Below are 16,059 nucleotides of genomic sequence, written 5' to 3' on the forward strand. Positions count from 1 at the left end.
ATCACATCTTTTAAAAATGTTCAGGCTTAGTCTCTCAATGAATCCTTCGCAGCCAGAAATGATCATTGTGCTCGATTCTCTGAACTGGCTTACGGTACATTATGCCTTATCTCTTAGTTTCGGGTTTCGTAGTTTTGAGCTTTTCCTCCCTGTTAACTTATAAGATCGCTGTCCGCAGAAATCTAGTTAGTCCTTTCTTAATATTCGGGCCTATAGAGGCTTTTGTGCTTTGAGGCAAGGGTCTTAAGAATTTGTAGGTTTAGTGCCATTACCGGACTTAATCTCCGTTGCATATGAAGTCGTTAACTGTTCCTTCCTTTATAGTGGAGCTTTTAACACGTGTTTGCGGATTCAGTGAATAACGTGTGGAACCCCGTCTCCCAGAGAACTACAATCCCAGCGGGAATTGCGCGGAACGTCTGCGGACGTGGTGACGCTAGGGGGCGTGCCGCATCTGAGGGAGGGGTCGTCCTGCGGGTAGCAGGAGGCTCGGGAGGATCTGGAGACTGGGGTGAGAGAGCGGAGAGAGAGCGAGCGAGAGAGAGCGAGAGAGAGGGAGAGAGAGAAGGAGAGAGAGAGAGCGAGAGCGAGCGAAAGGTGAGCCGAGCTGAAGGAGGGCACGCGCTGCCGGGCACCCCCAGTCTATGGAGCGGGGTAAGATGGCGGAGGCGGAGAGCCTGGAGACGGCGGCGGAGCACGAGCGGATCCTCCGAGAGATCGAGAGCACCGACACGGCCTGCATCGGGCCCACGCTCAGGTACCCTGGGTACCGGGGCCACAGATGGGCGGGCATGGGCGGGACCCGGGGGCAGGCTCCCTCGGGGCTGTGCTCCCGACCGGCCAGCCACCCGCAGGGCCAGCGCCGGCCCCTCCCTTCGGAGAGCCAGGCGAGCGACCTCCACCCGCGGTGAGGCGGGTCCCCCTCCGCAGTCCCGCCGTGGGGTCCCTTCCGACCGTCGGCGCCGAGGCTCCTCCTGCCTCCCTCGGGGCTGGGGCAGCCGTCGTTCTCCCTCCGAGGCTAGACCGGCGCGGGCAGCGGGAGCGCGCCCGGCAGGTGGTGGCTTTTAGCATAGCTTCCCCCTGAGGACATCACCCTTCTGCCTCCGACTCAAACCCCGTCCTTCCCTAGACTCAAGTCCTGCTCTTCAGGCAAAACAGAATTCACCGCATGGTCTGTTGCTCGGAAATTAAACTCTTGCCTCAGAATCACAACCACTTCTCAGAATCGAGTTCTTGAAAATCCTAGGCCTGGAAGGAGGGAAGTTTCCTTCAACCTGTCCTGTGAGCGGGTGCTCGCTGAGCCCTGTCAGGAGGACGGCCTCCCCAAATGTGCAGCCTCCTGGTAGTTCTCACCGAAGAGACGTTATCTCCCCTCCGTTCCCTGTGATCATTACTTTGCCCACACACCCCCATTTTATTTGGAGTCGTCAAAACAAGCCGCCACCCACCTCAACTTATTTAACAAAACTTAGGTACCACTTACTATGTAAAGTGCAAGACATTTATTAAGCGATTTACAAGTATAACTTATTCAAACCGCACAACAGCCCTATTAGGAAGGTACTATTATTGCCCTCATTTTACAGATGAAGCACAGAGAGGTTAAGTGACTTGCCCAAGGTCACAGAGAAAATAAAGTAGGAGAGTCGTGATTCCTGCTCACGCATTCTGGATCCAGAGTCTGCATTCTTAATCTCTGTTTTTCTGCCTCAATTGGGGATCACCAACTACCAGTACTTTATGTTAATTACTCACCAAGCGCAATTTCAAACTACCTTTTTCTTTCCCCTCAGTGTATTCGTGCCCTAGAACTAACTTATCTTCGTCCTTCCTGTGGCACCTTCTGATCTCCATGCAACCAACAGAGAGAATTATCTTGCCCACCTTGTACTGTCTTGGGTCGCTGTTCCTCCCTTCAAAAAAGTTATTACTCACTGCTTGTTTTTTCATGGGGAGAGTTGCCTCATGAAGGTGTTTGAAGGAGAGGCAGGCTGGAGACTAGACTCCTCATTTCCACCTGCACAGCTTCCTTCTCCAGGGCATATTGTTAGCACAGTTCTACCAGTGCCATCCCTGGACATGGGACATGACCATCCTTAGTAGTTTGCTTTTTGTCCCTTACTGCATTATGATCATGACCGTCATGCTCCTCTCTTTTCACTTGAGTTCTTAGGGGTGAATGACCCTCATTTCATTATCTTTTCTTTTATAAAAACTAAGGACTACTTACTGGTATTCTATGTGCATTATTAATGGTTATTAATATTTGGTTTTCATGAAACAAAATATTATTAGAGTTACTGAGGATGCTGTTTCAGTATTCTACTAAGATATTTGGCTGCTGAGCTATATAGTTGGCAGCCAAGCAAAGCTCCTGCTGGAACAGTTGGGATTACCAGAGTTTTTAGGAAGGATTCTTCATCAGAACACCATCAATGTTGTCTTGAGTTGGTTGCGATTTTTAATTGCTGTCGTTCTTGGTTTATAGGATAAATGACTTAATTTAGTGTTATCAATTTAGTTCGTTGTGATTTATTATGTTAGCTCTCCACTGAATAGTAATGCATATTTGTTCAGCTGAATTTTGGCCTGTAATTTTCCATTATCTTGTCTGAGGAGTATACATATTATGTTTAAAATATGTTACCCATTCTCCCGCAGATTTGCCTCATTGTTGTCACTGAGTTGTTTTTTTCACTGGAAAGTCAGGTTTTGTTGGGGTAGATGGATTAGGGATCTTTTGTCCTAAGGGAACATGGTAAAAAAAAAAAGTTTTGAAAACCGCTGCACTGTCCTACTACTTTTAGTTGCTTTTCCTGACTCCCTTTTATCATTATTAGGGGCTTTTCATTTTTGGCTTCATCTGGTCTTTGGTGGATAACCCTAAATCTTACTATCGGACCCAAGATTCAATCACTAGAACATCCTATAATACAAGTAGTATCCACTGTCTTTGTCTTTAGTCTAGCTTGTTCTTCCCATATTCACAGGGGATGATATCATCTTTCTTCCTTATTCCATTCAGAGGCAGCAGCATGCACAGACTTGATGTTTCACATCTCATGCTTTACCCTGGGTGCACTTCCATAATCATTGTCTCCTGGTTTTCCACCACAGTTATTAAACAGGTTTGATAAAGGCAGTAGGCTCTCTTCCCTAACTTTACTCTTAACTGTAAATCTCAAACTCTATCCCTCTTCATAGTCTTTCCTATTTCTTCTGAGGTAGCATTTTTAAGGCACTGGGTTCGTAGCTGTTCCTGAGAAAGATTTTGTAAATGAAGAGGAACTAGATAATAATAATTTTTGGTACCAAATTATTCTTCCAGTTTTATCCCTTTTTGTTTGAGGAGCCACAGTGACTTGACTATACAACTACCCTTATTTAAGCTTGAACAGTAAATGCAATGTTAGTTGATTCCCATGTATCATAAGGAGTGCCTTTCCTTACTTACTGTAATTCTGAAAGTCCCAAGCTTATCCATGCTTATAGAGGCTGTTGCCTAGCAAATTCTTTTGGGAAAGCAGCCATCTCTTTCTTCTCTGTCTTCATCTCAACTACAAGTCCTGATTTTGCAGATGAGGAAAGAGGCCCATAAGATGTTAGGGCATGTCTTGTTTTTAAAATACTATTGATTCTTGCCTTGTAGTGCTAATACTAAAATAGTGATCACAAATCACTCATGAACAATAGCTTCATATTTTCATTTTTCAAATCACGTTTACATATCTCTAGTCTTCTTTCACATCAGTTATTCAGAATAAGCCATATCCTCACTTTGCTCTCTGGGTGCTAGCAATTAACATTCAGTCTTAATTGCTATTTAAGATTTTAAAACAGACTTTAAAATCTAACAGTGAAATACATTGCCTTTAAAACAGTAGCTTTATTGGGATATAATTCATACCCTGTACAGTTCACCCATTTAAACTATACAATTCAGTGTTTTTTTAGTGTATTCGCAGAGCTGTGTAATAGTCACCACAGTCTAATTTTAGAACATTTTCATCACCCCCAAAAGAAACCCCATACCCATTAGCAGTCATTCTTCATTCTGTCCCCCTTCCCAAGGCAGTCACTACTTGGTGTCTTTATGGGTTTGCCTATTCTGTTCACTTTGTATAAATGGAATCATACAACATTTTGAGGAATTGCCAAACTGTTTAACAAAATGTCTGTACCATTTTGCATTCCTGCCAGCAATGTGTAAGTGTTCCAGTTTCTCCATATCCTTGTCAGCACTTGTTAGTATCTTTTTTATTTTAGCCATTCTAGTGGATACGAAGTTGCGTCTCACTGTCATTTTGATTTGCATTTCCCTAATGGTTAATGTTTTCATGTGCATATTATTTATTTATCTTTTTTGGAGCAATGTCTGTTGAGATCCTTTGCTCAGTTTTTACTTGGATTGTCTTTTATTATTGAGTTGTAAGAGTTCTTTATATATTCTGGATATAAGTCTCTTACTAGGAATAGGATTTGCAAATACTTTCTTCCATTCTTTTGGTTTGTTTTTTCATTTTTCTTGTTGCACAAAAGTTAAATTTTGATGTAAGTCCAGTGTCTCTAGTTTTTATTTTTTTGCTTGTGCTTTTGATGTTGTATCTAGGAAGCCTTTGCTTTACCCAAGATTATGAAGATTTCCTCCTGTTTTTTTCCTGAGTTGTATAATTTTATCTTTACATTAAGGTCTGTGATCCATTTTGAGTTAATTTTTGCCTATAGTGTAAAGAAAGGTGTTCAGTTTCATTCTTTTACATGTTGATATGCAGTTCTAGCATCATTTGTTGATTGTCATTTTTCTTACCCAGATATATTTCTGGTTGATTTATCTTGGTCTTTTTACCATTAAATTTATATTCCTTATTTGTAGCAGAAATGTAACCTTCAAGACCCTGTCATTGTGTTTGTTTGACTTTGCTGTTTAGCTTGACCTCCCTTGTTGAGTGCTCTCACCTGGGAAGAAGTTTGCTCTAATGTTTTCCGATAAAGGTTTTCTCTTTTTTAGCTTAATTGCTGCCTTCCATTTCTGAGGTTCTTATGTTATAAGAATGATGTGATTGCTATATTTGATCTTGGTAAAGCACTTTACTTTAGGGACTGATTCTTGTCTTACCTCATGGAATGGTTTTGTGTTATACTGCTCAGCTTTAAGATTAACATAAGGTGTATTAATGATAGAATCTTATCTATTTGATCTTTTTCACTGTTGAAACATTAAAAAAGCTATTATGTCAACATTATAAAAATTTTGGAAGCTATATTAGGAATTACTTACACTCCTATAACACTGCTGCTGTTGTTTTGGTGCATTTCCTTTTAGACCTTTGCTTTATGTATTTTGTTGTTAAAAAGCTGTATTCTTGGTGCAGTAACAATTTTCTCTCTTGCTTATTTAATTAAGTTGTGTGTAAAGCTGCCTCTTACAGAAAAGAAATATGGGGAATATTTCCAAAAGCTGTTTTGCTCAGTGTCATTTGATAATTAAATATGGGGAACTGGCTTCCCCACTTACTACTTCTGTGCCTTTGGCCACATGGCTTTGTTTTCCATCCTCTGCCCTCCCCTGTTAAGTTGTACAGAAACCAGTTAATCATAATCCTTGGTTTACGACACTCTCTCATTATTGGTCACTGCATGGACCTCTTTAAACAATTAATTAATTGTTTTTATAAGCAATTTACCACCCTAGTAGGCAAATTTTTCTCATCTTTAAAATAGGGATTATACCACCTACATTGCAGGAACAGTATCAAAAAAAAGAAAAGGAGATAAAGTGTTCTTCACTGTACCTGCTAGGTAGTAGTAACTCCGATAATGTGAATCATCTGCCTTTTACCCTTGAGTTTGCTATGTGGACTTAGGTATTTCTGGTTTTGGAGTTACGTTAATTATAAAACTTAGTGTTTGGAGTGGTTCTTGACTTTTTTTTTCCCCTTCCACTCATACAGCTGAGGGATATAATATTCATCAATAATCAGACCCTGGAAGTGGTTACTTTGATATAGACTGGAGAATGGAGGAGGAGATGGGAAACAATTTTATAAAGGCAGTTCAGGTGACTGATATACTCCATCCTTGACAATCAATGAGGGGAGAGAAATGATCTCCCATTGCTAATTGCTTATTTTTAGTAGTAGCTCCCTTCTAAAGATAACATTTTTATATTTTAATTTATAAATGTAAGGTAATGGCTTGTAAAAAGATAGAAGAAACAGGCAACAATTAATCCTACCACCCTGTCACAATCTTATATTTGTATATTTCTTTTAAACTTTTTCCATATTCATTTTATTACATTAAAAGAATATTATCATGTGTCTTGCTTTTTCAGTTAACATATTATATACAGTTTTATACATTGTTATATATCTATATTATTTTGGTGGCTTCATTCATGAATTAATTTATGCATTAATTCTACAAATATTTATGGAACAACTTCTATGTGCCAGGTACTCTTCCAGGCTCTGGGGTACAACAGGGAACAAAATAGACATGTCCCTGCCCTTTTGGACCTTACATTCTAGTGGAGCACTCACAGAATAAACAAACACATAGATTCATAAAATAATAGTGCTATTTAGTTGTTAGTGTTACATATGATGGGGTATTAGTTTTGATTAGGTGGTTAGAAAAAGTTATTCTGGCAAAGGTTTGAAAAGAGTGAAGGAGCAAGCCATACGGCTCTCTGGGGGAAGTACCTTCCAGACAGCAGGCACAGTGTGAAGACTCAGGAGAAGCATAATGGGAGAAGATGGTAGGAAATGAGTGAGGGTCCAGATAGTGTAGGCTAAAAAGAGACTGATTTTATTTCTAAGTGTTATGGCAAGGTACAAGAGAGTTTTGAGCAGGAAAGTGACATAAAGAACATTCTGGCTGCTGTGTGAAGATTGGAGTAACAGAAGAAATAGGAAAACCAGTCAAGGGATATTTGCAGTAATAAGAACTAAGAGATGGTTGTAGCATGCAGTAAGATGTTGGGGAGGAGATGATGAGAAGTAGTTGGATTTAGAATATATTTTGAAAGCAGAGCCAAAATATTGGATTAGTTATAGGGGTTAAAGAAAGAGAGGAATCAAGCATGATTCCAAGGCTCTTGGCCTAAGTAAACGGGTGAATGGTGGTGCCATTTATTAGAATAGAGAATAAAGGGGGAGGAATTTTATTTTTCTTCGTGGCACTTACTATTGCCTGACATATTTAATTTTAAATTGTTTCTTCCATTAGAATGTGTATTCCAGGAGGGGAGGAATTTTGTTCCTTTTGTTTGCTGCTGTATCCTGGGAACCTGAAAGAGTGCCTGGCATACGGATGGTACTCAATAAATATTTGTTGAATGAATAGAAGAATAAAATAATTGTACCATGAACTGTTAATTATTTGGGGGTTAATTAACTGATTTGTAGATTAACTGTCTTAAAAAATATGACTAGGCTTTTGAGGAAAAAATAAAACTGCTGAAAATCTTGAAAACCTCGGCGTGTTGGAAGTGTTTATTTTTTGGAATTACAAATGATTTTAGAGTTCCTCTTTCTCTTCATCAAAAGCGTAATCTAAAATAATTGGCCTCTAATGCCTGTCATTCTTAAATATTTTTGCAATATTGTTAAAATTTTTCAAATTTAAGTATGGTAACTTTAGTGACTAAAATGTTATGATCTAAGTACACATTGTATAAATAAAGCTTAACATTTGGTAATAAGTTAAAATTTTTGTACATTTTGGAAAAAGGGGGTGCATAGTGTTAAATAAGTTTCAATTACAATATGGAATAAGATAATGAATTTTTTGTGGTTTGATAAAGAAAAGTTAGGTTTTATTCTAATAACTTCATTGACTTGTCAAGCAAATTGAAAAACTAAAAAAGCCCTCTTGTAGCTGATAAGACAGTGCTGGTTTGGTTCAATCAGCAATGGGCTCCAAGTCTGATTTCATTTGAGCTAAATAAACAAAAATTTTCATTGAAGCTCTTCCAGTGGAAGGTTATTCTGGTGTGTTATCTGATCAATTAGATTCAAGCCATAGAAAAATTAGTAGTCACAGAGGGAAATTAAATGGGAGAGTAGCATTTGGCAATCATTCCTATGTTGAATTTAGTGCTGGTGAAACTCATCTGGAAATTTTACCTAGTATAATTCTGAAAATAAAATATAAATTGGTAAATTATCTTTATTTGTATGGGTTTAAAATATTTAAAAAGTGGAAAGAAAATGATATGAACCATAAATCTAGTATCTTTCCCATTCCCTCTATTTCCTCATTTTATTAGTTTGTTGTTTATTCTTTCATTATATTTTTAATGCAAATATAGGCATATATGATTTTATTTTCTCCTCCTCTTTTACAAAAGAAGCAGTGTACTGTATATGCAGTTCTGTAGCTTAGTGGTTTATATTATTTCATCAGTATATTTTGGAAATCTGTCCATATTAGGATGCAGAGATTTCCCTTATTCTTTTTTACAGCTACATAGTGTAAATGTACTGTGATTTATTCAACCAATTCCCTATTTCTATATACTTGGGTTATGTCCCGTCTTTTGTTGGACAAAATAATGCAGTAGTGGATAACTTTGAATGTGTCGTTTCTTATTGTACATTTCATATTGTGTCTGTAGGATCGATTCCCAGAAGTGGGATTGCTGGGTAAAATAATGAGTGTACCTGTACTTTGGTAGGTATTACTTTCTACAGGGGTTGTACCATTTTGTTCTCCTTCTAGCCGTCTATGAGATTGCTCATTTCTCCATAGCATTTTCAACAGAGTGTGTTTTAGACTTTTGAGTTTTTGCTAATATGATAATGACAGATGGTATTTCAGCGTTTTTATTTGTACTGTATGAGTGAGGCTGAACATCTCTTCATATGTGTAAAGGCTGTGTGTGTGTGTGTGTGTGTCCATGTCCTTTGATTATTTTTCTATAAGGTTGGTATTTTTCTCTTTGATTTGGGAGCACCAGTAAAGAACCTTTGATAATTATGCTTTGCTTAAATGCATCAGGAGTGTACAAACTAAAATGGGTTGTGATTATTAAAACAAAGAAACTATTGTTTTTTATGGAATGAAAGTTTCAAACCTGCCTTTTGTTTTAGTTATAAAGGAACATGAATAAACAGACATTTTAAAAGAATTTAAAAAAAATATTGGGCTTCCCTGGTGGCGCAGTGGTTGGGAGTGCGCCTGCCGATGCATGGGATGCAGGTTCGTGTCCCGGTCCGGGAGGATCCCACATGCCGCGGAGCGGCTGGGCCGCTGAGCCTGCGCGTCCGGAGCCTGTGCTCTGCAACGGGAGAGGCCACAGCAGTGAGAGGCCCGAATACCGCAAAAAAAAAAAAAAAAAAAAAAAAATCTTAAACCAAGAGGCTATGATAATTTGAAATCAGAAGGTTTTTTGGGGGAATGCAGTAGCATTATTAGATAGTGCTGCTTCACATACAAATACAGTTCTTAGCAAATCAGAGGATGTCAACATTTTAATAAATTCTCTACTTTAAGATGTTATGGTATGTATTCACATGTTTACATAAGTTCCAGCACTTACCTAATTAGTATATGAATTAGTTGCAAAAAATTATTGATAACGGGCTTCCCTGGTGGCGCAGTGGTTGAGAGTCCGCCTGCCGATGCAGGAGACGCGGGTTCGTGCCCTGGTCCGGGAAGATCCCACATGCCGCGGAGCAACTAAGCCCGTGAGCCATGGCCGCTGAGCCTGCGCGTCCGGAGCCTGTGCCCCGCAACGGGAGAGGCCACAACAGTGAGAGGCCCGCATACCGCAAAAAAAAAAAAAAAAAAAAAAAAAAAAAAAAAAAAAAAAAAAAAAAAAAAATTATTGATAAGGACAATTATTTAGTATGGTTTTGGAAGCAGTTTAGAATTTTAGAGGACATTTATGATGTAGCTTTAGTTTGGAATATGATATGTATGAATATTGATTAGGTCATTAAGGAAAATAAACATTTTGATTCTTTACATCGTTGGATTTGATAGTTTTTAGTATTCGCTAATGATGTAATAATTTATTTAATCACATACAAAATCAAGCTTCCAGCTGAAAACAACTTGAAGAAATAAAATTAGTGAGTAGCTTCTCTATGCAATGTGTTAATCTGGGTTGAGATGCTGAGCAACTATGACATTTAATATTTGCTTGGGGGAGATAGCAAAAATAATGAGGGGGTGGAGGAGTTAGTAAAAACTGAGTTAAAAATAAAGCTGAGCTTAAATGCTTGCAACCTGATGTGACTTATAGCTTATTTCTTAGAGATGTCTGCTATGGCTGTGGGAAAAAAGAGTAAAGCCTTTTTTTGCAGTGTAGTAGTATCTGCTAGAGTATTTAGAAAGCAAAGAAGACAGTTTGCTGACTAGCTGATGTTGCATGGACTTTGAATATTTGAAGTAAGGAGAGGTCAGTTAAGAGATAGATGATGATAATGAAATATTTTAATATTTTGGCTGTTTTAGAAAGCAATTTGTGATGTGTATCTGTAAGTTATATTTATGTTATATTTTACATTCCTAGATGTCCTTGGAATGTTAAATGTTTTCTTTCAAATTGTGGGTAACTTAACATTAATATTTCCTTCACATTTTGACTGATTTTTTTGAAGGGTGATTAATTTTATTTTAACTCTGTTTTGGGGTTATTCTCAGTCTCCTTCCCCTCTTATTCTGGTTGACAATTGACTGTTTCTCTTTCTCTCTGATTTTCCCCTTGCTTTTTAGATGGTTTCCAAAAATCTACATGATTTAAAAAAATACATGTAATAGATACATCAAAGGTGGTGAGCAAATTGGGGTGAGGGAAAACGAAGGTAGGAAAGAGAATATGAAGTCAGGAGTGAGAGCTGTTAAAAGATTATGTTTGTTAAGGTAGGCCATCAGTTTGGCTCTAGGCTTTCCGGCAGCTAGTGCAAAAACAAGATATGCTTTGTTGTTTGAGTTATGGTGTAAACTTAAAAAGTAGTTACTTTGGAGAAGCACAGCTATTCTTGGTTCTAAGAACTGTTTCTCCCATATGTCCTCACAAAGAAGGCCCTGTATAATGTAACTTTAATAACCATATAGTAAATGCAGCAATATGTGACAGGCTGTTTCTTATATTGTCCTTTAGTGAAAGCATATGGCATAACCAAAGCACAATTTAGTAAAAGCAGTTCTGCAGGGAGTCAAGGGAATGCAGTTGTCTGCTTGTCTTGGCTTAATCAAGGCATAGATTTTATAATACCTACAGTGGAAGTTGATGGTGCATTATCCCACTTAACCCCTTTTTATGATTATTGATCACTTTGAGAATCTTTTGAATGCTATACACCCTTTCCTTAGTAAAATGCATGTGACCAGTCTTCATAATTTCTAGTCTAGAAGAGTGTATGCCTTGCATGTACGTTAGTTAAGTCTTCATAAGTACTGCTTTTAGTAGTCAAGGTTTTTTTCTCTCTTTTTTTTTTTTTTTTTTTTTTTTTTGTGGTATGTGGGCCTCTCACTGTTGTGGCCTCTCCCATTGCAGAGCACAGGCTCCGGACGCACAGGCTCAGCAGCCATGGCTCACGGGCCCAGCCACTCCGTGGCATGTGGGATCTTCCCGGACCGGGGCACGAACCCGTGTCCCCTGCATTGGCAGGCGGATTCTCAACCACTCCGCCACCAGGGAAGCCCCAATAGTAGTCAAGGTTTTTGATAACTGACAAGTATCAGTGAGTTCAAGATTATATTTTTTTGCCTTTCTTTCTGAATGTATCACTTGCATGTGTTCTAGGTTAAGTAAGACCTGTATGTGCTTTAAAAGTAAACCAGCTGTGGGCTGGAATATTTTTTTTTATGAAAGTTGAAGAACCTTGATAAGCCACTCTATTCCTTCAAAAGAAGTAGAGTGAGAGAGTACTTAAGGATAGGACCAAGGTTCTTTAGAAGTTATTCGGGTTGTGTTCTAGAAAGAAAGAAATGTCATTAAAGTCACCATAATTTTATTCCTAACAGTCTTAAATTTGATGTTAAAGACCAACCCACCTTGGCCATTTAAAAAATTGCCAACAAATAAAGTAACCATAGATGTTTTGTCTGTGTAATTTAGAGTATACTTCCTGGAAAATGTATGCCGTATTAAGGAGGTTATTTACCTGGAATGTCTGGAACCTACCCTGTTCTGGATTTATAATTAGAAAAAAATTGAGATGTATAAGTCTCAAGAGCACAGTGATTGATAAAATAAATTTAAATGTGTAATATATATTTGCATAACTGTAATTTAGAACTTTAAAACATGCATTGCCTGGTTAAACATCTAAGTGAGCAAGAACTATCACAGTGCAACCAACTAGGTTACCTTAATGTGATTTGTGATGATACATATGGACTAGGACTCTGTTAAAATACATGCCTCCCATTCACAGTCTTGGAGATCATCAGATTGACATGTATCTTGCACTGTAGTGAATTTACCTTCAGTTACTTCTGAGATTTGATAAAAGCAAAAGCAAAAACAATAACAATAACAAACTTTTTAAAAGAACAATTCTATCATTTTTTGTTTATTTAGATGTTTTCAGTGTTTAGGAAGCTGGACAAATGTTCTATTGTATATTAGATAAGTGACAAGGCCATTTGCCAAAAATGATGATTTGGATTAAAATAAGGCTCTTTTGCACATTTGTTTTTGATTAAAAAGCTGTGGAGTAACACAGGCTTTCAGTTTTGATTGTGTTTTTATATACTTGGAACATGACAAATTGGGACGAAAGTGTATCTTTTGGCACTGTGATTTTGTATAGTGGAGCACTAACGTCTTGTTGCATGTTAAAACCTTTGCTCTTCTTGTTCTCAATATCTCTGTATTTGAAAAGTGCTTCTTTATGTTTTTTCCTTTGCAAATTGTGGCTTTGTTTCTTTCCTCATATTTGTGCTTGCTTTTTGTATCTCCCTTCTGCTTCCTGTGAAACATCTAAGCAAGCAAGAATCATTTTGCAGTGCGACTAACTTTCACTTTCTGGGGAAGCTCTGGTGCCAATAAACAATAACATTTTAAGGGTATTGATATGAAATGTGATCTTACCAAGAAATATGAATGAATAAAAACAGCAGACATTGAGCTTGACTGAATCCATGTTATGAAACATTTTTGGTATGGAGTTTGATTTTAGGAAAGACATGTTTGTATAACACATTAAAAAAAAAAAAGGAAAGAAATAAGGGAGCTAGCCAAACATTTTGTTTTTGATGAGGTAAAAGAATTACTTGACATTTGTAAGGGAGAAGTGTACAACAAAGATCTTTTGGCATTGGAATAGCAAAAGAAAGAGGAAAATAAAATGAGAAGAGCTCTGGAAATAGAAAAATAGGCTATTGGAAGCATTTTTAAATGGTAAATGTGGCTCTGACTCTATATATTTATTATTTGATTTTTTTTAAAATGAAACTTTGCATTTTGAGGTAATTGGAGATTCACTTGTAAGAAATTATACAGATATCCCCTGTACCCTTTACACAGTTTCCTCCACTGATAGCATCATGAGAAACTGTAGTACAATATATCAGGACTAAGATATTGACATTGTGACAATCAAAATACAGAATATTTAAATCATCACAAGCATCCCTCATGTTGCCCTCTTATAACTACAACTATTTTCCTTCTGTCCCTATCTGCTCTTTAGCCCCTGAAAACCACTAAACTGTTCTCCATTTCTATAATTTTATCATCTCAAGAATGTTATATAAATGGAATCATACAGTATGTAACATTTTGGAATTGGCTTTACTCAATGTAATTTCCTGGAGGTTCATCCAAATTGTTGTGGTGTATCAATAGTTTGTTCCTTTGTATTGCAGAATGGTATGCCATGGTATAGCTGTATACCACAGTTTTTTAATCATTCACCCCTTAAAGGACATCTGGCTTGTTTCCGGGTTTTGGCTATTAAAATGAAACTGCTATAAATACTTCTGTAAAGGTTTTTGTGTGAACAGACATATTTTCACTTCTCCTGGGTATATAGCTAGTGGTGGAATTGCTGGGTCATATGGTAACTCTATGTTTAACTTTTTGAAGAACTACTAAACTTGTTTTCTAAACTGGTGGTACCATTTTACGTTCCCACCAGCAATGTAGGCGGATTCCAGTTTTTCCAGATCCTTGCTAGCATTTGGTATCACTATTTTTTATTTTAGCCATTCTGATACAGGTGTAGTAGTATCTTATTGTGGTTTTAACTTTTTTAACTTATTGTGGTTTGCATTTTTCTAACTGCTAATGATTCTGAATATCTTTTCATGTACTTACTTGCCATATGTATATCTACTTTGTTGAATTGCTTCTTCATGTGTTTTGCCCAGTTTCTAATTGGATTTTTTTAACTGTTGAGTTTTGAAAATTCTTTATATTTCTAGATACTAGTCCTTTATTGGATGTGTGGCTTGTAGACATTTTCTCCCACTCTGTGGCTTGCCTTTTCACCCTCTTAACAGAGGTCCGTTACAGATCAGAAGTTTTTTATTTTGATGAAGTCCAAGTTACCAATTTTTCTTTGTATGGAACATGTTTTTGGCATCAATTCTAAGAACTCTTTGCCTAGCCCTAGATCTTGAGGATTTTCCCTGGTGATTTTTTTTTATCCTAAAAGTTTATAGTTTTACAAAACTGAAAAGTCTGTGATTCATTTTTTAAAAAAAATTCATTTATTTAACTTATGTTATTTTTGGCTGCGTTGGGTTTTCGTTGCTGCGCTCAGGCTTTCTCTACTTGTGGCGAGAGGGGGCTACTCTTTGTTGCGGTGCTGGGGCTTCTCATTGTGGTGGCTTCCCTTGTTGCGGAGCATGGGCTCTAGGCATGCAGGCTTCAATAGTTGCAGCACGCGGGCTCGGTAGTTGTGGCGTACGGGCTTTGTTAATCCGTGGCACGTGGGATCCTCCCGGACCAGGGCTCGAACCCATGTGCCCTGCATTGGCAGGTGGATTCTTAACCAGTGAGCCTCCAGGGAAGCCCCTGTGATTCATTTTGAAATGATTTTTGTAATTTTGTAATTTTTGTATAAGCAACGAGACTTCAAAATTTCTTCCCCCCCCCTTTTTTTTTTTGGCCTCTGGATATCCAGTTGTTCCACCACCATTTATTGAAAAGGCTGTTTTTCCTCAAATGAACTTCTTTTGCACCTTCGTCAAAAGCCACTTGGGCATATTTTGTTGGTCTGTTCTGGGGTCTTCTCTTTTCATCTATATGTCTATCCCTCTGCCAGTATCATAGTCTTGATTACTGTAACTATATAGAATAAGTCTTGATAATGGGTAGACTGATTCCTTCCACTTTAATCTTCTTTATCAAAATAGTTTTAGCTCATTTAGTTCCTTTGCCTTTCCATATAAATTTTAGAATAATTTTGTTTATATCTACAAAAGTATCTTGCTGAGATTTTGAGAGGAGTTGTATTAAACCTGTATATCAGTTTGTGGAGAATTGACATCTTTACTTCATGAGTCTTCCAGTCACAAATATGATATGTTTATCAATTTGTTTAGCTCCCTTTTGATCTCTTTTTATCAGCACTGTGCAGTTTTTTGCATACAAACTCAGTCCATATTTTGTTAGATTTACACCTCAGTATTTCTTTTTAAAAAAGTGATTGTAAATGGTACTGTATTTTAAATTTTGGTGTCATTATGTTCATTGTTAATATGTAGAAATACAATTAAGTTTTGGCTGTTTATCTTGTATCTTTTTAACTTTATTAGTCTAGGACTTTTTTGTAGATTCCTTGGGGTTTTCTATGTTGATAATAGTGTCATGTGCAATAGGGACAGTTTTAGTTTTTCTTTTCCAATCTGTATGCCTTTTCTTTAACTTTGTTTCACGGGCTAGAACTTTCAGGACTATGTTGAATAAGACTGGCGAATGTGGACATCTTTACCTTGTTCCGAGTCCCAGAGAAAGCATTCAGTCTTTCCCCCATTAAGTATAGTGTTAAGTTGTAGGATTTTTGCAAATGCTGTTTATCAAGTTGAGGAAGTTTCCTTATATTCCTATTTTCTGAGAGTTTTTATCATGAAAAAGTGTTGAATTTTGTCCGG

The 16,059-nt window shown here is 37.5% G+C and overlaps 1 protein-coding gene across 1 annotated transcript in view; it reads left to right on the plus strand.

The window, feature by feature from the left end:
* The first annotated feature begins 435 nt into the window (after positions 1–435).
* Positions 436–16,059, plus strand: part of EXOC6B (exocyst complex component 6B) — a 721,321-nt gene continuing 705,697 nt past the window's right edge. The window contains exon 1 of the mRNA XM_059079741.2: positions 436–757. Within this exon, the coding sequence (XP_058935724.1) occupies positions 645–757 (113 nt within the window). The 5' untranslated portion in view covers positions 436–644. The remainder of the gene's footprint in view (positions 758–16,059) is intronic.

This window comes from Kogia breviceps, chromosome 11, assembly GCF_026419965.1.
Source record: "Kogia breviceps isolate mKogBre1 chromosome 11, mKogBre1 haplotype 1, whole genome shotgun sequence".
NCBI classification, from domain to species: domain Eukaryota; kingdom Metazoa; phylum Chordata; class Mammalia; order Artiodactyla; family Physeteridae; genus Kogia; species Kogia breviceps.